General features: G+C 37.6%; 1 protein-coding gene across 1 annotated transcript in view; it reads right to left on the bottom strand.

The window, feature by feature from the left end:
* The window catches only part of SLC2A13 (solute carrier family 2 member 13), a 137605-nt gene that overhangs the window by 65263 nt on the left and 49154 nt on the right, over positions 1-23188 (bottom strand). The window contains exon 4 of the mRNA XM_033057807.1: positions 6465-6573. Coding sequence (XP_032913698.1) covers positions 6465-6573 — 109 coding nt within the window. The remainder of the gene's footprint in view (positions 1-6464; positions 6574-23188) is intronic.

Genomic DNA, 23188 nt, shown 5'->3' with positions numbered 1-23188 from the left:
TGCTGTGCAATTTGGATGACATTTAGCATTGTGAAAGCTTGGGGTTTTGTTTTGTTCCTTGTTGCTTTTTTTAAAAAATACAGTATGCTACTTTCTGGATTTTGTTTTAAAACTCACAGCTAGAGAACACAATAGAAATCTATATAATATTAGAAGTCAATACCTGAATACAAATCACAAGAAAAATGTGAATTACCATTAATTCTTGCCAGTAGAAATTCCGTTTACAAATCTCAGCAACCATTTTCCAGTATTCAAAACACAAACCAGTGCTCTAGGAAAACCTCATTTCAATGACCAGCTTATTCATTATAAATCTGTCATAACCTGTAAATACATTCAGTCATTAATTATAAATCTCTGTATGGCTGCTGATGCTGAAAGAATGGAGAGGGTTGCTACTACTTGTGTGGTAATTCAAAAAATAAGGTATTTATTCAATGATCCTAAAAAAAATTAAAAGCTTATCTGCAGTCAGATATGTCAGATACTGGCCTATCTTCCCTATTCAGTATTTCATTTCAAAGAAGTTAAAAAACCGGAATTTAAAGACAAGTTTCTGAGTCTTGACTTCCACCAGCCCTCTGGGGATTCAGCTGCACACATTAAGTAGAAGCTCCAAGTTGGTTCTGAGGCTACAGCAAGGTGCTCAGATCTGAAACTGCTGCACAACAGACCTGGTGATCAAACCTGCCAGGAAATGTGCTTCCCATTAAACTCCTCTCTGGTCTCAATTAAAATCCAGAAATATCCTGACTTCTTTCCCAGTCCCGCCTCTATTATCTTTCATTCTCTCATTCACATTCAATACAATATTTTTACATTTTGCATATTAATTGTTCTAATATTCTTGTCTTCAAACCCTAAAATGCCACTTGTTACATAACCTCTTCTTGTCCTCTTTTGCCTTTTTCCTTTTTTATCCAGCTTCTTTTTCCTCTCTCATTATTCTGAGCTTTATTCTCCTCCCTATTTCTTGCCAGCTGAAAAAGATGCTTCTTTTTATCATCCTTTTTTGCAGTTCTTCTGTTTGCTTGCATAAATTATAAAAGCAACATGGTTAGAGCTCAAAAGCATCTGAGGACCAAATCCAAACACCAATACGTTTTATATGTGGATTCACTTAACTTTTAGGAGATGGAAAGATATCTCAGAAATAAAAAAACCCAAAACATTTTATTAAATAGGAATAGCAGATCATGTACACCTGCAAATAGCTTAGCAAAAATGCTGGAGGCCATATGCTCTCCCTGTTGACACATTATACCACTTTCCTGTTGCAGAAAGCTTTTCTAACATAATGTGGAAAGATAATGGCAAATTACAAAATTAGCACCACATCAAACTTACTGTTTCAACTGCAGAACGAAGTATTTTGTCTGGCTTTCAAGTCCACTGAAAGTATTGTGAGAGTAAGAATAATCAAGATGATACAGCTGTCTCTTCAATCCTATCTCAGATTTATAGTCTTGAGGGCACAGGCAGTCTTTGGGACCAGACAACAAACTCTCAAAGAGCAGCAAAATCTCCAGCATAGGTCATAGCACCTGCAAGCAATTCTGACAAGACAATACTGAACTCCCTCCAATTATGGCTAAATTACTGCCTAGTATTCAAGATAACTTGGGATTTTTTCCAAAATCTTTCTTCCCTGTGGTTTGGAGTTTTTTTACTGCCACAAGGCTGCACATTACCAGAAATGTTTTCAGAAGTCCTAGTTCTGCAGGAACATGAGCACAGAGATAAAACATCCATTGATGGCTTTCACTACACAATCTGAATCAGATCAAATCCTTCAAGTCTCCTCTTCCTCCCACCCCCCAAAAATGGAACTTCTTCCTTTTTTAAATTTTTTTTTTTAATAAGAAACTGATAGGAAAAATTAACTTCAAGTTTACCTCTTCCCCCAAGTTTTAAGTATGGGCAACTTTGGGCTTGAAAGTATCTTAACATCACTGATTTAACCAAATTCTGGTTATATTATCATTAAAAAGCTAATTTGTAGTAACTACTACCCTGAAATATAACTTCCTTCACAAGGCCTTTCTCAGTCTCCTGCCAACCAGATTTGCGCTCCAGGCTTGAAACAATGAGCTTCTGTTTTTGAGATGAGAAAACACTAGAATGATAAGAAACAGAGAAGTTAAACCATTTGAGGCCTGCTCACACCGGTGTGAAAGATGCTTGCCTAAAATTGTATGGCTTTAACGGGTCAGTTAAGCTGGAAAAAGCCAGGACAAAAAGGAAACATTTGTTCTGCGTCAGGCACTCCATTAGATAGCAGTGATACCCTTGTTCTTAGGGGAAAAAAAGGAATCAAAGCAGTAGGTCACTGAGCTTTAGTCTTTTGCTGACTAAATTTATCATGCTAGAATTTGTTCCTGTGACAGTCACAATCTCCTTAGCCTATTTTTACATTTTACTCCTCTTTTAGATCCACCTCCTCAATGCAGAGGTTGCTCCACATACTGTTCTCACCAATTCAGTAACATCCTGTTCTTGACGAGTTTCTGGCTCCTCATGCCTGGGTGTTATACACATACATGTGTATAACAAATGTGATTCAAGTACGATATTAAATTATTCCTTTGCAAAAAACAGATCAGTTTATTGCACCATGAAAAGGGCTGAGCACAGCCTTCAACAATTCTTACAGCACTTCTTCAAGTTTCCCTCTCCCCATCCTCAAGAGAACTCTGACTACTCATGGATTTCATTGCTCTCACTGCCTTCACCACTGATATCCAGTTTTTAACCAGAAAATTATTACCAGATTACTGAATTAAGGATGGAAGTTCTAGAATTTTATTGTTATCTTTATGTGTTTCTTGTAGGTAATTTTTGCTTTTTAACATCTCTTCTTCTACTGGGTACACTCAGCAACTATTTTTAGACCTCTGCAAAATTCCTCTAACATTCATAATTTTTGATTCAAGCTTTTCTTTTCTAAAATTGATGAGTTACTCAGTAAAGCATATACAAATTGGGCAAGTATTAAATCACTCCACAATTGTGTTATTTTTTATATTTCCATGTCTGTTTGTGATTTGATTATGGGGGTTTAAATGAGCTTTTCAGACACACACAAATTCACTCTGATGGCCTCACTCTTCTTACAGTAAAATACAAGATTAAACAAATTATTTCATTGCAAAAACAGCAGAAAATCTCAAGCCAGAAGATTAGAATAAATCAGGGCCCATTATGGATGCTGCCATATTAACTGGTTAGAGGGCAACCAGAGGCTAAATTCTCTGCCACAGACAGCCAGGCAACTGCAACTTGGGATCATCAGCCTCTTCTTCTATGGCCTAAAAAGGGCCAATAAATAAGGATTTACAATAGCACCAAAGACACAGCGAACATCCACTATCAAAATACTTTTCATGGCTGTTTTTGAGAAACCACTGAAGCGAAGCCCACACAATACCAGACCCTCCAAACACAACCAATGCCTGCTTTCATGCTGCAAGAGAACAGCAAACCCAGAATGACACAACCAAACATTATGAAGAGAAAACTAGTGCTTAGAGAATTAATACAATTTGATAGTTCCTTCAGGTACCATCTAATTACTTTAAAAGGCAATCACCAATTTCTATGTAAGCAAACCATCAACATACAACTGCTTACTGTATGTATTTGAAAAATGTCCTTTCACATGAGAATGTTTGTCTTGCACACCTAATAACTAAAAATTTTGTTATACTGGAATATTAAAAGAGACTGGATATTGCAAATGGTTGACAAACCAGTCCTTTCACAACAGTGCCTTCACGTGTTTATTACAGGTATTTTATTATTTTAAAGCTAAGACTCAACCACATTTTATAGTTGTAATTCTGTCCTCCTACACATCCACAAGTAAATTAGGTCAATTTCAAACTATTTGTAAAACCTCCTACACAGAAAGGAGTTTCAGATTTTAAAACATAGTAAGTTCAAAGCAAACAAAGTCAACCTACCAGAGTCATTAGCCTCGTGAACTGTCAATTTTTTGTTCTAGCCTAATAAGGCAACCCAAAGTAGTAAGAGCCAAATTGTGAGAATGACTGTCCTTGGCCAGAGATTGCACGCACATCACATTTTATAACATTTTAATAATGTTTATTATGTAAGTTTCCCCAATTAACTTCTAAACTTATTTCTACATTTGGCATCTATAACATCCTGTGGCAATGAGTTCCAATGTGTAATTATGTGTTACATGAAAAATTGCTTATTTTAAACCTACTGCTGGGTAAGAGCTAGGAGTCATCAAAAACGTGTTAGAAGAAATGATGAATAATCATGCTCTCTCCATCCTCTCCATAATATTTGTAGCTTTATATACCTCTTGTATTTCTTCTGACCTCATTTCTTTTCTAAGCTGCATAGTTATGATCGTCCTGTTCAAGCACAGGTATCTCTTTACCCACACATAACCTGGTTTTCTTTATTAAAAGAAAGGACATCTGCAGCTGTTTGTACTATTCCAGATTGGCCATGGATGTCGTCATGATGTTTGTGTAGAATGATAATGCAATTGCAAGCCCTCTTTTTTTGAGCAGTAACAATTAGACTGCCATGCATGTTAGTTACCTAGTTCCCTCCTGCAGGCATTATTGAATAACATTGTATAGTTAATGCAATTGCCATTCCATTAATTTGTTATCTGGCATTATCTTCCCACAAATGTTCATGTTCACAGATTTGGGGGATCTTTATATTGTGAATGCTGTATGAATACAAGCTGTTATTTTGTTGTTTAGCCCCTTTCACACATTTATTAAAGCAGCAAAGATCTTCATATAGATCACTGTAGGAGTCTATTCCTGATTTGTGATAACTAATCTTCTCATCCTTTTTTTTTCCCTATCTTACACAGTTATTTGCCTGACAGGACTTCTCACTTACTTTTGTGACTATGTGACTTCTTCAAGAAACTTTGCCTGCATCTGCCATGGCTGCTTAGGATGGTTAAATCATGTTGGATTTACAATTCCAACACACCCATGGACTCACATCCATGCAAGCTATAATCTGTCTACAGCAATCATGTTGGCTCTTCTTTGTTCTTTTATATTGTACACGTACATGTTCATGTTTCATATTTATAAACACATATCTCATTTGATTCTCTGAGGTTTTAATTAATTTTTATAAAGACAGAAATAAAACTTTCTGGGCTGTAGCTTCATGTAAATTATGCTACATTTCCAAATTCAGTGACTATGGATGCAAATTACTCCAGACCTGTTGAGTGTACCCTGATTAATTTGTTATTTTTTAATCAGCTTGCTCTAGAAGTTTTCCCCTAATACTTGACTGTCAAGCAGACTACCTGAGACATCTTAAATAGGTTCTAGTGAAAAAAGCTTCACATACCCTCTATAATTAACACAAATGCAAAAAACATCTTTGTGAGACTTGGTGGTGAACACTTATCTTCTGCTAGTGTACTCCCAATGTCTTGATACTTACTGGGCCTGGAGACTGTTAGTTTTCTTGTTTCTGATGTGTCTGAAAAAATTATCAAAGCTCTTTCTGTGCCTGTCTTCTGGCTTTCACACATAACTTACCAGTTTTATGTCCAAGTGTTTCCCACATTGGCTTACAATTCCTAGTTTATGAAGTCTTTGTTTACCTGTCACAGATTTCTCTCCTTTGCAGTTTAATAATACTGAGTCTGGGCATTTTTTCTTCCAGTGTGACAGATGGCAGTGTTTACTCTAACATTTAATATGGTAGCTCTTGATACCACTAAAAGCCCTATCCTTTTAGCTGTTCCTTTTAACAATTTCCTAAGATGCATGCTCCCTTAGGCATAGTTTTCTCTATAAAATGTTATGGCAACATATTTTATACTTGCTCTTAAAACAATATGGCAACCATATTCATTATGATTAGTCCTGTAGGGCAGCTCAACAATAATTTCATCTTAAACAAGGTCTTGTACATCGCACATTTGTCAAGAGCTACTCCTGTTATGAGCTGACAGCTTGTCAGAAAACCCAATACATCATTCTTCACTTCCACGTTTACTGAGTCACAAAACAAAACCATGTAAAAGCAGGAAATGTTTCTTCCCTCAGCATCCTTTAGCATTTCACAGTAATGTTCCACCTCATTAACAAGGTTAGCCTAACCCTCAACTTATTGTGATCTATTTGCACACAAATTCAAACCATAAATGTGTTTTCTTGTCCACAGCCTTGATCGTAAACCCTAACACAATAATGTATTTCTCAGAATACAGTTTGTATTCTCAGGTCTACAAAAATGTTTACCCCATACTAACATCCTCTTGTATCAATTTACTGTGATGCCAAATATGTCAACATCTGGATTTCAAACCAGCATTCCAGCTTCCATACTCAATTTTTCACCTTTCAGACTTTGTCCAGAAGACCATCTATAACTGCAAACGGTCTAATTGAATTTTTCTAATACTTTATAAAAAGAAGCAATTGGGAAATACATACATGACGGTGTTAATCCCTGACAGTTGTTGAAACATCTGCAGACCACAACCCACAATTAAGGCTCTTCGAGTTGGAGGGTATGTTAGCATTCTGCAGATCACAGGTCCAGCTTAAAAAAAAAAACAAGACAACAACAAAAGAATACATAATAGTTCTTAAGTGATCACTATCAAAACAATGTTGCCAGGCATAGAAGACTTTGCACCTTAGTTTCAAGCAAACTTGTATTATTTCAATTATTTTTGAACAATTTGGTCATTTCAGTTCTGCTTTTCTGCACTGTACTACAAAGAGGATTATCAGGAAGCCCAAGCAAAAAAAATGAAACCACTTTTGTACAGCACCTACTACTGGTGTGAAATGTACAGCTTTCCTTTTATCACACTAACAGATTGCACATCAACTGCAACTGAATGTACTCCAAAGTTATCCCCAAATATCACTGTTGTTTCCTTTCTAAAAGCTTCCACTGTTATTGAGAGGTTATTTCAGAAATGCAATTAGTCACTGCTCGAGTCTGGATATTGGAGATAAAGTGTTCTCCTTAGTCCCCAAAAGACTCAATTTCCACAAAGCAGCTCCAGGTGTGGCTACTTAAAAGATACTGGATAGATCTAGATCTATTCTGCACAGCTCCAAGGCCAGCAGAGTGAGCAGAAATTAATTACATTTATGCTATACCTTTGGTAGCAATGGCACGAGGCTGAATTTAAGATTCTGTAAATGAAGGAAAAAAACCACAAAAAATCTGGCTGACAAAAAAGCTCTAAGACTTTAAAAGTATCCTATTTTAAGAAGTAATAATAACAATAATAATACAGAAAGCTATGGGGTAATAGGTAAAAAATTTACAGTCCCTGACTACAGTATCTAATTGAACTTCTCCCTGCCCAGAGTAGTGCTTTCAGTGCTTTTTCACTAATACATTCTGGTAAAAAATTCATCACTCAGAACATCTACTCACAATAGGAATAAGTCAAAATAGTTGCCATCAAAGAAAAATAAAAAAGACAGAGGTGAAGAGGATCTACATTTTTATATTTTTATTATTTTGTGAACATACAGAAGATATTAGAACTATTGATTCAGTAAAAAACCCTATGAGAAGAGCAATTTACATGCAGAATTTCAGCTTCAGAAAGCTGGCAAACTATGAAGAGTTTCAAGGGCTGGACTCAAGAAGAGGGTTTAGATAACATTTTTTCATTTAAATCACCTACCTAAGAAAACCTTATTTTCATTTCAAATTATGGTATTTCTAATTCATATCTCAATTGTGTAATCATTTAAGTTTGCTCCTTTAATAGCAGAATACAGCCTGAAAAATTTTCTAGCTGATTTCCAAGTAATTAGCATTCAGCTAGTATACAGTCCCACATGTCCTGCCATTTAGTCACATCATTACCTCAAAAAGTCTCCAAGTAAAATCAAGTGACAGATGTAATCAATCCATAGATCTCATAAGATACTCTCAGGCAAGACACATGACATCACTGGGCTGACAAGGGCCCCATACTCAAAGTGGCACTTCCTCAGTGGAAAAGAAACAAAGCCAGCACTTGCTGCTAGCTAGCAGTAGTCCAGAGCCCAAATTCTACATAGAAAAAAATATTTACTAATACATGTACCCACGAAGTTTAACTCAAACAACTCTGAGTCACACCTGGACTTAAAAATCTTATCTGGCAACTGATTCTGCAGCAACTGCTGTAAATCCAGGCTGCTGAATGCCTATGAGAGATCTTTCATTCTTCATATACTTTGCATAAGGTCCTTAACTGAGTTCAAAATCTATCTTTATTTTCAAGGGACATTTTAGACAACCTACATCTCCAAGTTCATCATCAGTGATCCTGCTCATTCAATAAGCTGAAACTCCAGAGCAGGAACTGTTAGGAAAGGAGGCAGAAATGTCCTAAGAAACCGATGCAAGATTTTTAATAATTTCTGAACCACTCAGCTATTTGATAGAAGTTCATAAAACTTTATTCACAATACAGCATTGTACAAAACAACTGGGAAGAAGGCACTAAAATGAAGAGTGAGAAATTGAAGCAGCTGCTCTCAGACAATGGTTTGCAACTCAGAATGAATAGCGAATTCTCAAAAAAGCTCCATCACACAAATCAGTTTGTGCATCTAAAGTGCAGCCCTGCAGAAATGATAAGACAATGTAGTGAAGTTTAGACCTTTAGTCAGAACTTTAGACCTTTAGAACATCCAGCCAAGCTAAATTCAGTAAGCACTTGGAATTTTTCAGACTTCTGATCAATTGTATCAGAAAAATTATGCTAAAAATTATCATACTCAGCTCAGTATTTAAAATGTTTCACTCCAAATATGTACCATGGCAACCGCCACATATCAGTAGGCATACACAAAATTAAAGGATTTCCTTTCATAAAATTCACAGCCTTCAGGTTTACAAACCAATAAATGGAACGAAAGAAATAAAGAAACTGCTAATCTTTGTATTAAAGGAGCTTTACAAACTCAACTAAAAAGCCCAAAGAACTTGGACTGTGAGGTAACTGGTCTTAAAACAGCAAATGAGTGTGAAACTTTTTATTAAACATATCTAGCTCTGAAACTAGCTATACTCTGTTTGCATTTTCTTATCAGCAATCCTTCCATCCATATTGTTGATTTCATATGTTACCATGTTTTTGCAAATAAACAATTCTAGGCATAATATGGATTTTAAGAACAGAAAATAGGTTTAAACTAAAACATGAAAATCAAAACAAGCTTTCAGAATTAAATACATTTTTCTTCTGAAAATGTAAATGGTACTTCAGTAGTTTCTGATAACCCTTAAATATGCTGTTAATTATGACAACAGATAAAAATAGCAACAAACAAAAAACCATTACATGTTTAAAAAATGGAACAACTTAACTGCCCATAGAACGAAAGGAAAACAGATGATTTAAACATATGGCACAGAAAAAAAAAGGCAACTTTTACAAAGAACAAAATAGGTATTTATCTCCAAAAAGTCAATTTTTTTGTTAATGATACTTCTGCCTTAATTGTTGCAGATATCTTTTCATTTAAGAGATTTAGACATATTCCTGCATCACAATCACTTCATTTGAACTTGAGAAAACACCAAGATGTTTGTTTTCCTTCTTCTGATCTATGAATAAAAATGAAGTCGGAACAATGAGACCTCCTAATGCCTTGATGAATTTAATGATAATAGATTTCGTTGGACATTTTGTGCTGTTGGTTCTGATAATTACTTTAACTGAAGAAAACTTCTTTAACACATAACATTTACAAGGGTTCAAAACATGCTACAGTAAAGGGCAGCTGGAGCTTCCTCTATGCAAAACAACAACACAAGATAAAGAGCAATGGAAAAACAAGGATACTGCTGAAGGTGACATTACTTGAAGTGGTGATACATGAAGTGGATTGCTCTGATCCAAGTACATATTTTGTAGCATAATATAAACTATCTACCAAAATAGTCATTCATTCTTATAAGCAAAAAGCAAAAATAGAATTTGGAAGTTTAGCTCCACATCCAAAAAAATACTTATTAGCTTCCACTGAGCTAAACAGGGAAGGAGAAGCTGTTCTTGTCAAAACATTGCTGCTGAAAGTGAGCGATGCTCTCCAAACATTATATTTTATGACTAGTTATCTCAAACTTTTAATGGAAGCTTCCTATAATTTAGCAGTTATCCCTGTTACTAGGCACAACCCACAAGTTAGGTTTGGAAATTACGAATCACCTGGTTAGGCAGTTTGAATTTCATCAGTATGAGCAAAATGGATCATATGGCAATCATAGGAGCTTGGGTATGATCCACAGCCAACTGAAAGATGAGATGATTTTCAAAGGCAACACAACAAAAACCCTAGTTTTAAAAGGAGCTTATATAATGAAAGCTAAAAAGTAGAAAAATTACTATTAATGAAGTCTTAACATCTCCTTCTGAAAATGAACTGCATTCACTTCCAGAAAAAAAAAGAAATTATAGCATAGACATAAAGCCAACCTAAAAATCCCACAGCAAAGGCAGGCAGACATCTGGTGCTTGGAAACCTTGTGATTCCCCATCCCTCAAATTATTAGTAGAATAACTGGACAGATTTCACAGCCAGGAATCAATGGTTAGAGACTGGACCCTGCCAAAGTCATTTGCAGGTTCAAATATTCTTCTGCCAGCTCATCTAGGTAACAGCTTGTAGCAACAGCTTAAAACCTTACAGGGCTCCTGCCAGCATTTTGTACTCTGCATTTCCAAAAAGGCAGGTTTAGCCAAGCAACAACAGTCACTCATCAGTTTAGCATCAATTAAGCTAAAGATTCAGATTAGTTTTCTGGATCTTTCTTGTTCAAATGTCCTCTCTCCCACTCAGACAAATCTTCAAGGAATTGGTTTACAGCAGGGACCAAAAAGAAACTTTAGGCTGATTATCTCAATAACAGAGGACAAAAATGGGAATTTCTGGTTTTCCCTTCCTTACAAAATGACAGCTTCCAGTCCAGTCTTCTCTGCATCATCTGCAGAACCTTCCTGAAGAATCTCCCTTTACCTATGACTCCTACTTTAAACACTTACAGCTAATTATTATCTCCTGTGTATGAATAAAACACTAAAACAGCACCCTTTTCCTCGCATTGCCTATTACACTATTATTTCCTAAAAGCACAAACTTTGTTATTTTTTTCCTTTCTGTAAAATTTAACAAATTAAAAGAAAACAGAATTAACTTTCAGATCAAAACTGCATTAATTATCCTGTGAAGATACAAAAACAATTTTATTTAAGTACCGTGCTCTTCCTTACTGTGTTATAATATTGGAACAGCAACATGGGAAGAAACACTCCTAGCACCAGAAGAAATTTCCTATCTCATATAGTTTGTTAACCCTTTGGGAAAGCTTGAATTTTTTTTCCTTTTTATTCTTAAAGCACAGATCCCCATCAGCCAAGAAGGAAAAAAGACTGTCAGCTTGCCTAACAGCTGAGTCTCAGCATTTTTCAGCTTTCCACAGCAAAACCATCCAACAGTATGCATACAGAATGGAAGAAGCACTCCCTGGGAACAGCCCTGCCAAGAAGGACTTAGGGATTCTCCTGGATGAAAAGCTGGACTAGACCTGGCAATATGTGCACACAGCCCAGAAAGCCAAAGGTGTCCTGGGCTGCATCCAGAGCAGCACGGGCAGCAGGCTGAGGGAGGGAATTCTGCCCTTCTACTCCACCCTCAGTAGACCCCACCTGAAATGCTGTGTCCAGCTCTGGGGTCCCCAGCACAAGACAAACATGGAAGCACAGCAGGTCCAAAGGAGCAGGAGGTAGAGGGCACAAAGACTACCAGAGACCTGGAGCACCTCTGCTACAAAGACATGTTAAGAGAGATGGGGCTGCTCAGCCTAGAGAAGAGACAGTTCTGGGGAGATGTCATTGCGTCTTTTAGTACCTGAAAGCTTATAAAAAAGGGAGAGAGGGATTTTTTGCATGTGCAGATAGTGACAGGACTAAGAGGAATGGTTTTAAACTAAAAGGGGAGAGATTTAGATGAGATGTTAGGAAGAAATATTTTACTGTGAGATTGGTGAGAAGACACTGGAATAAGGTTGCTCAGAGAAGCTGTGAATGCCCCATTCCTGGAAATGTGCAAGGCCAGGCTGGATGGGGCTTTGAGCAACCTGGCATGGGCAAAGAAGATTAACTGCCCATGCCAGAGGGGTTGGGACCAAATGATCTTTCAAGTCCCTTCAAATTAAACCATTCTGTGATTCTATTCTAAAAGACAGCCTGGTCAAAAAGCAAAGAAAGGCTAATTAGACATAAACACTTAGATTATAGAGAGTTAAGTCATGCAAGGAGGTTTTCCTTGCCTAGATGAACTGGAAGGGGTTTTTTTGTTTGCTCAGGAAACCTGGATTTCAAATAAATGTCTCTCCAAATGATCTTTTTAATCCACACATTGTGAAAAGAAACCCTAATATAGATTTTTTTTTTGTTTTGACAGCAAGTTGAGTTGGTCTTTGGGAGTTCTGAAAATAAAGACATTTCCTTTTATCTGTAAAAGGAAAAAATCTTTTCTTTGATACCACATTCTTTGATATAAAGCTTTGGTGATGGAAAATCTATAAGACTGAGCACTTGCACAAAAGCAGCAGCAATTAATAACACCTCTGAATAGAACAAGAAGCTGTGGCAAGTAGGGAAGCAAAAAAAAAAGGACTGCATTTTGGCTCTGTATGACTTGTTTTCTATAGAAAACAGAATCTGCTATATTGAAGTCCTTTAAAACTAGAGAAACCACCACAAAACAGACAACAAAGAGTGGCCATTTTCATGATGCCAGAGAGAGAGCTGAGAGAAGTGGCCACCATGACCAACAAGAATCTGCACTGGGGGAAAGGAACCCCACTGTGATACTGTCAGACCTGTGGAGTGGGGGAATGAGCAAGGGGGAAGTTTTCCTGTTTCACTGATATGAAAACTGGGCTGGGAACAGAGAAAAGCAAGGATCACACTGTGATCTCTCTCTAGCTGTGGAAAACACCTTAGAAACAAGGCAATAGATACTAAAGCAGACTTGTGCATACCTGCAGCCTGCAAATCAGCATTTCTTTTCAGGATCTGCTCCAGAACTTGCATAGGAAACAGTTGTGTGACCCTCACTTAAAGCTGGAGAAAAGCAGAGGCGGAAAGACAAGATGATGTAGGAGCATTATGCAGGCACCAACCAAAATAAGCCAAAGCTGAAGAGCTTCCCACCCCACTCTCTCATCAAGTAGTGAAGTGCAGGGCAGAGCATTTAGCAATCTGGAATTAGAAGGCTTTTTTTTCTTTCATTTTAAGTTGAGGTAAGAGACTTAACAGAAAACTGCAATAAGGCAGTTTCAGGACTGCTATTTTTAGGGGTGTGTGTTGCTGTTGCTATTCTTTTTCAATTAAAAGAGCACTAAAAAAGCTGATGACTCAAGAGTTCCCTCCTAGGCAGTAGTCTACTCTCAAGCTGATCTTCCCAGCTGTTACTGTATTAACACCTATATAAATATTGTATTTTATTTTCTGGACAACACACTTCAAGCCTTACATTTTTTGCAATTTGTTTCTGCCAAAAATCTTGGTTTAGTGATATTATTTTGCCCCCTCTATCCCTTGTTTCTAAATGAAATATCTATTTCTGCCTGAAGCCAGCAGTTTAACAGTAAAAACATATTTCTCCTTCTTGCCATTTAAAAGAATGAGACACAGGAACCCATTCCCAGAGGGAATAGGGAAAAAGGAAAGTTTAATAGAACTTATTAAGGGTCCTGGAGGTCAATGAAAGTCTCCTGGGGAATTTATTAAAATCATCAGTTGTCCACTCTTACTTTCTGCTTTACTAATAGCATATTTAGCTTAGACTATCTCCTCAAAAATGTTTAAAAACCCAATTTATCTAGGGACCTAAAAAATTCCTCTCACTTTTTAAAAATCAGATGCTGTTAGCATAAGGGCTTCATTAAAAATAAAAGGAAAAAAATAGTGATGAGATCAACATTTCAACAGATTATAAAAACCTGCTTTGAAATCAATATCATTTTAGCACAGCTTAGCTAAATTCCAAAACCTAGAGAGAAAAAAAAATCAAAAAGTCACTGCAGGTTAAAGTACTTTAACGTTGACTTCCTAAGAACAGGACAGCACCATCAATGGGTATAGAGCTAGCAGACAGAACAGCAAAACAGTGTGGAGCTGAAAATAATGTCTTAAGAAACTGCTTTCAACTTTTTCATTTTAAGGAGAGTATTTGAACTTGAGCACAAAGTTGAGTTTCACTGAAGACAGAATGACAGATACACACCTACATATTTCACCAAACTGCAGCCTAAGATCACACCTTATCTCAAGGTACTAGCTAATTTATTACATTTTAATATTAACCATCTTCTATCATAAACACCAAGGGCTCTAAGGAAACCACTACAACTCAACAACACTATGTTTTTCATCACAGAGGGCACCTCACATCCTGGGAGGAGGAACAGGAGCATTGTCAACAGGTCAAGGAAACATTTCTTCCTCTCTACCCTGCAGCTGCAAACCCTGCAGCAGGAGCAGCACCTCACAGTGCTGCCTGAGCCTGGAGCAGAACAACCAAGGTGGATGGGCTGGAGGACATGACATACAAGCAGATGCTGAATCAGTTAGGATGGCTCCACTTTGAAAGAGAAGATACAGGGAAAAGGTTCTGCTGTCTACAGATACCTGGCAGAGGGGGCAAGAAGAAAACAGAGCCAGGCTCCTCAGAGGTGTGCAAGGTAACAAAAGGCAACAGGTAAGCTGAGATGCAGAAAATTTGAACCAGATGTGAAGTCTATTTATTATGTAACATGGAAATTAAAAAACACAGAAAGAGAGATGCAGACAGGTCATGGTCAATAACTTCACTGACAAACTTCCTCCACAGCCTGCTCTAATTTATTCTGTTTTGATTAGGGATTGGATTAGAGAACCTTCAGAGGCCATCCTCAAGATTCTTACATGAAATGTACAGTATTCCTAAGATCTGTGATGGTACTAGTTATTACAACCAGTACTAAAGAAAAAGTAAGTTTGGCACTTTCCATGGTTATCTTAAACAACACTGATTGAAAAGCATCCTTACATACAAATCCTGTAAAATTCAGTCATCTCCATACTGCCAACAGCTGATGTTTTGCAATTTCAGTACAAGGCTTCATTAATCAAGAACCTGTCAGTCACACTTGACTGACAGCTTTTACCCTGAATTTATAACCTCTGCAGAAGATACAGATCAATATTGAAAACAGCAAGTGCAGAATACTAAACTGACAACTTCCATAACTGGTATATGACAAAGAAATAAAGGAGAGCTTATTTCATCTTTTCAATATATAAAAGGGGCTTATGAGTTATATAATAATAAGTTATATAATGGGGAGAGACACTGTGCCAGGGTCTGCAGTGAAAGGACAAGAGGTGATGGTTTTAAACTAAAAGGGTAAATTCTATTGGATGTAAGCAATAAAGTGTTTACTAGTAGAGTGGTGAGGCAGTGGAACAGGTTGTCCAGAAAAGCTGAGGACAACCCATCCCTGGAAGTGTTCAAGGACAGGCTGGATGTGGGGATGAAAAATCTAGTCTAGTGGAAGGTGTCCTAGCCTATAGCAGGGGTTTGGAACTCAACCATCTTTAAAGGTCACTTCCAGCCCAAACCATTCCTTGATTGCTAAGTGCTGTACCAAGGGAGTTCTGGTCTCCTTTGCTTTCTCACTCTCATCTCAAAATGAGGACTATGGTAGAAATAGAGAAAGAGCATTAATAAATACTCATAATGAACAGTTCAATGTCTCACACACTATGGAATAAATCTGCAAGCAATCTTCACATAAGGCAAATAGTCTTACATTAAGCAGAAAACTTTTTTACCATTTCCAGCATAAAGAAGACAGAATGGCATTGCATAAATGCCATCTTTATTAACATTTTCCTTACAAGTTTAAAATATTTTAAAAGGTAATTCTTTAAAAACCTGCTGGAAGTCCAGCAGAGTGTAAGATAATAATCCATTTCCCCTGTTCAGTAAGCACTACAAGGCAGACACATGCAGGGCACAGACCCTTTCATGGCTTCGCTGCAGCCTCACTGATCTAGCAGATAGAAAGGAAGATCAAAAAGGTTGTATTAAATTATTTAGAGACCTGAAACCCATTTTTCAAGAAGATACAAAAATTCTGAGATATTTCCTCATAATTTCAGTGAAGCAGATTTTTCTGCTGCTTTAAAACCCTTTCAAAGTTAACCATTATCTAAAAGAAATGACACTACTTGAAATCAAACATGATGCAGACTAACTTCAAACAGCACTCTTCAACACACAAGTGAAAGTATGTGGTCAGCAACTAGTGGTTACCAAACAGCATTTCAGTGTCCCAAGAAGCACGTGGTTTTTCTAAAGTTGAAAGAAAAAATATCACTAGCCTAGCTGAAATTTAAGATAACCTTTTTGGTTTTAGGGAAAATTGTAGATTTCCCACCCATGATCAGTCACGAAGAATACCTGTGGTGCAGAGAAGGGACAGAATTTTACCCAGATATGCATACCCTCTACAATACACAGGAGCTACTTTTCCAGGATGTTTAACTACTTCCCAGAGGCAAAACAACTTGCTAGGAAAAACTGATATTTGAAGGATAAGCAATAAAATAAACAGGACAAAAAATAAAGTCCTAAGTCCTGTCTAACTAAAGAAAAGGGAGGGGACAATTACCACACTGAGATTTTGTCTGGCTGCAGAGACTGATGAACATAAAGGCAAAACTGCTTCATATCACCAGTGAGTTACAATAATCTGGTTGGCACTGGATTGGGTCAGGAAACAATGAAAGTTAATTTTCACTGTCAAATAGAACAAGCATCTGCATCTTTCTATGGATACAGAAAATATTTTCATGTTTCTCAGCAAAAGCATCATTGCTTAACTGTGCCTTCTGCCAGCTGCCAGCAACCTTTTGAGCAGCTGAAAGGAAAAATTCTTGTAACTTGTAAACAAAAACATAAGGAGAGCAAAGCTGGAAAAAAGCTGTGAAATTCAGGCCATCTATGTTTTGGAGTTGATTTCCTAGTATCTCCATTCACTGACCTTGTATTTGCTGGCTTTCTCTGAGCTGTCACTTTGTAACTGAGAGAAATCACCACAGGTTATCATGCAGGTTCTGCTGCAAATCTGAGAAGCTAATTAATTTCCATTCTCCACCTATATACACCTTTAAGAACTTTGCACCTACACAACCAGGTTGAAGACACCAGCAGACAATCATTGAAGAAGGAAAAAGCCTAATAGGTCTACAGTCATAAATGGATTTCTCCAAGTGTTTTGGCAGAGGTAACTACCAGCCAACAAATGCATCACTATTCAAGAACATTAACAGTTATCTAAAGGGAATGGTGGATATTTAAAATCAAATATAGTAAAACTTGCAGAGTAACACTAAGACACAATTTGATCTCTGCATCAGACACACTAAGCTACAAGAAAATGTATGGTAACTTGGAGATGAATTCCACCACAAAGGAAAGTAAATCTTTCAGGGACAGAAAATACTATTGAATCCTCCCATCCTTGGAGAAGTGCTAAGTTCGACTGGGATAAGAGGAGGATGCACATAACCCCTGCACTCAATTATCTTCCAGGTAACAACGTGCCTGTACACTAAATACCACAATGCATTTTAACACAGATCATCACTCATTTGTAAAATAATTGATTCCTCTGGGCATTACACAGTTTAGGAAGCAGTATGACCATGTGCATGTCAGCAAGTAAGGCAGTGCAGTAGCAGGGATCACCAGATCAAAGCTGTTTGAAGCTGAAGTCCAGAGACATCCATGACATGTCATTTTTAGGTTTTATGTCTAACTAGATTCAGGCCAGTCCCCTAAATAGAACATAGCCAGGCATGGATTGTTAGAAGCTGCCCTGAGACTCTATCATTGATTTAAACCTTCACATCTCCAAAAGAGTCCAAGCACATTGAATGACTCCCTGGAGCAGACCTGAGGTTTAATGTCCCGCCAGGAGAAGTTAGTCCATGGGAAGTGACACCACTTTTTGATCTGATCAAAAAGGATGTGGGGATGACAATGGGAGAGGCAAAGAGACTCACTGCAGAGCTATTCTGCTGCTCAGAGCCAAAATGCTAATGCAGATGCAGTCAATGCATCTTCTACTGATAGCAGCTGGAATGATTCTGTACAAACCACACTAGGAAAAAAGCAATTATAAACTGCTCATATGAACTATTACATTTTAATTAAAATTAATTTAGAAGAAATATAGGACAAAATTAATTCAGTATTTTGTAACATTAGCACGATGTATTCAATCGTGCAGCAGCTCCCTGGAGGTTTGAGTTTTGGAAGCTTTTTTCCTGTCTTTTTTCAGTTGCCTCCTCATTACTAGTTTTGCAGGTTCAGGGTAAAACCTGAGAGCCATGTCATGTCCTTACCATTACTGTTGATGGTTTCTGACAAGAAACAGAAGATACATTTTTCTGCAGAACAAATTTTTTTTTTTTTCAAAAGAATTATAAGGTCCTATTCCCTTTACTACAGTTGTACATATTTTTAAACAAGCCTAGTAAATAGTGATAGAAAACACAGGAGTTGGGGGAGCAACAGCAGAAAAATAAAAACAAGTTCTGAGAGCTGGTTATGTTCTATTCCCTCTTCTTTCATCCTTGATTTTCAGGGACAACCAACATTCAACTAGGGAAAAAATGAGAATTTTAGTATTAGTAGATAGTAGAATAGGAATATAATAGGATAGTAGAAGAGAACAGAATAGTAGACCCCTCAGAAGAGGTCTGGCAAGGCTGAATAAATTGACTTTTACTTTTTAAAATCGATTTAAAGAAGTGCTTACCATATTACTACTGAAAGCTTTTGGAAACCAAAAGTATGCTTTCAATTAAAATAAAAAAATCTTTTCCAATGGAAACACATTTAGGTACATACTGTTACAAAGCCAACAGCAATGTGAACACTGAAGAGATTAGAATATCAATGTTACTGCAATGTGTCTTGATAGTGGTCTTCCCTCGAGCTCCAGGGAAGACCACTATTTTAGTACATTTTAAATGTAATAGCTTCAGATACAGGCCTTCAAATACAAATTATTCTTTCTCCTCAGTGACAACACCAGATTTTCTTCTGTCAGACCTGCATGCACCTTCTGACTATTTTAATGCAAGTCTCAAGGCATGCATCCCCCCCTTGCTGTCCCCTGCAGCATCTCAGCTTCACTTCAGCTCACCCCCACCTTCCAGCTGCCCCCTGCAGACCCCTGGCCATTTCCCAGCAGGTCATGAGGCCCCAACTCCTGTGTGTCAAATGCTTCCCTCACCAGCCAGTGGTTAGAAACACCACAGGAAAGGGGACTCACTATTTATTGGCTTTAGATGATGACTTCAATTAACAACTGACTGAAGATGACACTCTTACGTTTTTCCATATTGCAAACCATCCTTTGCAGAATTAAGAAAATCCCACAAAACTTTTAAAGAAGCTGAGCAAGAGCCAGCACTGAACTGGGACAAAACAAAGCATGAACTTGTGCTTTCAATTGGTAGCTTTGAAGAAAAATATTTACTGCTGTCACATTGGAGGGATTATGAGAAAGTTTTACTTGCGCCACAAAAATACAACTGATTCTCCCACAGTGACTCAAAGTATATCAGAGCATTTACAGCTGCTGCTTCCAGGTGCATTGCAGACCTCTGAGGATGACATGCTGGCTCTTTCACTTCTAGACCAGATGTGGCAGCATCCAGCAGCAGCTTGGGTCCCTCTATGTATTGGGGCAGCAGCTGGCAGACAAGGTGATGCAGGTGACAGTGAAACCTGCGTGACTGAACAGAGCATTTTGCAGAAACACAACACACTACATTCTACATGTTTAAAATAATAAATGAAAATGGAAGTGGTCCAATCACTTATGATCAAAAAACAGCACGTAAGTTTCCTGTGAAAAGTACCGAGGCTAGGCTATAAGTCACCACCCACAATAGACATTGGAAAGATGTGGGATCCAGCAACATTTCTTTCAGCAAAAAACACCTAAAATTCATATAAACAACAAATCCTCTTGATAAAAAAATAGATCCTCTACAAAAGGATCTAGGGAGGTAGCAAATGTGGGAGAGGAATGATCCAGAGGCATAATCCCACACACATACCAACAAAGGCTATCAACACATGTTGCCCTTACTGGAAAAGGACACAGAAGGGTAGATCTGACTCAGGCAACAGCTCTTTCCTCTGTGTTTTCTACAGATGGCCTGCAGTGACAATGCCATCCTATGCCACTGCCAAGCCAAATGTTTACCTCAAAGCCACCCAACAACCCTCTGCCACACGCTTCGCTCACATGTGCCCAAATCTTCCACCAGTATACACCACACAGAACACAGTATTTTACAGATGAAGTGAAAGCCTCCAAAGATGTGATACATTATGTTATTCATTATAAGAAGAGAGTCTGAGTATTTTTTTACACTGATTCTTCCAGATAATTCACTCTGCAAACTAACCTGTGAGTACAGCTAGAAGAAATTCAAGTAATGTCATCCCCCTGTGCTACAGTAAAAGAATTCAGATTTTAAACCTGTGGCCTTCCTCAGTGAAGGACAGCAACTCAATTCTGTGATTGAAAGAGCAGTATTTCACTTCACCATTCATGTCTGATAGATGGTATTGCAATGACACTGATTTAAAATGGGAGGCTTTCTATTCTCAGTGGACAAAGACAATCATCACAAATGTCACCTACGTGACACGCTTCTTCCCAGGCCTCAGGTACAGAGAAGCTCTTTAAAGTAGCCAATATGACACAACAATAGCAAAAACATATAGTTCTGTCTAGAAACGAGACATCAATACTTGAGTAACCATTTCAGCCTGCCACACGCTCTTGCATTTGTACAAGGAGACACTGAACCATCCTGACTCTTCAGCCAAGCAAGCCCTCCCAACACACAGTGCTGCAGCAGAACAACCCTAACTCAGCATTTGTTACCCAATTTCAACATGCAAACCAGGCCTCTTAACACCCTTCCTAACACTACACTCCACTCACACTAAACTTCTCTCAAAGTTCATCAATGACATTAAGTCCCTGTAACATGAACTACAAGGACCAACTGTAAAGATTGTATAAATTACAAACTTTCTCTACAAATGCACTGTACAACTTTAAACAAGAAAAGTCTTTACACTAAAAATGAAATCAGTTATTCCAGTCTCAAGCACTGTGATACAGATCTAACATCTGCATCTCCAACATCTTCCCTTATACAAGGATAGAAAGAAATATTTAAGAAGGTATTAAACACATTAGTCTGTCACTGAAACAAGTGAATTTTGATTGTTCACATTTGGTATATGCTGGAAGGCAAGTCTCAAAGACATGCAGATACTAAAGAGTTGAAAACCAAAACACATTACATCATGATAATAACTTTTCAGTTAATAAGAGGAACACAAATGTTTTTTTGGTTTTTTTGCTTGCTCCTGCTTTCTGAAAGAGCACCACTGTGATACCAGTGGTTTGGCATCAAAGAAAAAAGTAAACTGAATAAATGCAAGACATTTCAGAATGAACTATACAAATAATTCAGTTACTTCTTGAAGTGCACTTCATATTTTATATACAAAAGAAGAAAAAATCCGTATAGTGTATTTTTAAAGGATTTTGCTTGCATTCAGTGCACATATTAAATTTCAAGAATTGAAGAAAAGTAAATTTTACCTGCAAATGCATACAAACATACTCAGAATGAATATTTCAGACATCCCTCTTAGGCATACCAAAGAAGAGCATCTGATGGTCTTGCTTGCCTCAGAAGTAATAAATCTTTCTGGACATGGATAGTCCAAAAAAGGTTTGAACAGAAAGATTCATTAAATAACCTTGTGATAGAAATAGAAGAACAGTGCCATTAAAACTACCCTTTAACATGTGAGAAAGCACTTCCCTTCTCTCTGCTCTTTTCCAGAGTCTGATTGTTGTTGGGACTTAGTCTTCTACTGAGACTTTCAGAGTTATTGGGGAAACTTCAGCTATGGCTTCTACTAGCCCAAGTCTTTTCTTCCATTATGACAACACTGTCCCAGCATGTGCAAAGTGCCCAGACTGATCCTTTGGGAAGGATGTTAACTCAGGGTATTGTTGAGAGGCTCCACCATATCACTCATGCACAAATGGTGTGCTCTACTAAATGGAAACTGTTTTACCAAAGTGTTACCCGATGGCACAATGCTATCACAAAAATCAAACAAGCAGCCTAAAAGCAGAGGTGATCACTGCCTCCTGCAGAACATGGGGGCAAAGTTTAGGACATTATTCTCAAAGACTAATGCACAAGACTCCGTACCCTTCTGGATTTGACATCTCTCATAAACAAGCTATAAAAGAAAAGAAATTTCATTTACGTAGGCTGACATGACAGATACAGACCAGAAGTAAGCGTGGGCAAAATTTGGAGTTCTGATTTCCCCAAGGTACAGCCAAACTTGCAAACCTGCAGTTGCGAGTAGCAAGTCTCAGTTCAATTTTTCTTAATCATGCCTTGCAGAAAACAATTCATTAGTCATTGTTACAGAAGCAGCAGAAGAAACAAGCAATACCTACCCTGACAAAGTATCACAAGAATTAAAGAAATCAAAAGCCAATGGCAAATCCCAAGAAGTAATAAAAACAGGTTAAAGAAATGAAGAAAATATGAACTAACTAAAAGTGACAGGGCAATAAGCATTCCCTAGAGCTCATCATTCAGGAGGTCTATACTTCAAACATGCATCAGGGATTAATTTGTGACTCCTGTTTTGACTAGAAAGCCTTTTATACAAATTACACTTCACCTCAAAACCAGTCAAGATGTAATGCAAGTGATTGTCTGCATCTGTCTTTGGGGATCCATTGACCTAGTTAGCTATCTAATGCAATTTTTGGCAACTGCATCTTAAGTTTTTTTCTTTGTGTTGTTCAGTATCAATTTTTAAAGAGACTGTAAGAGTGTTATTAAGTCTGCATGACAGCTCAGCTGACAGAGCACAGGAACAGGCTCCACTGATGGTGTTGGGTTTCTAAAACACTTGGAACAGCATTACAACACCCTAAACTTGCAAAAGAACACGTCAAAGCACCGGCTTCAAATGCAACAGTAAAGCCAGTTGAG

This window comes from Catharus ustulatus, chromosome 4 (assembly GCF_009819885.2).
Source record: "Catharus ustulatus isolate bCatUst1 chromosome 4, bCatUst1.pri.v2, whole genome shotgun sequence".
NCBI classification, from domain to species: Eukaryota; Metazoa; Chordata; class Aves; order Passeriformes; family Turdidae; genus Catharus; species Catharus ustulatus.
This window is presented reverse-complemented; position numbering and strand designations above follow the sequence as displayed.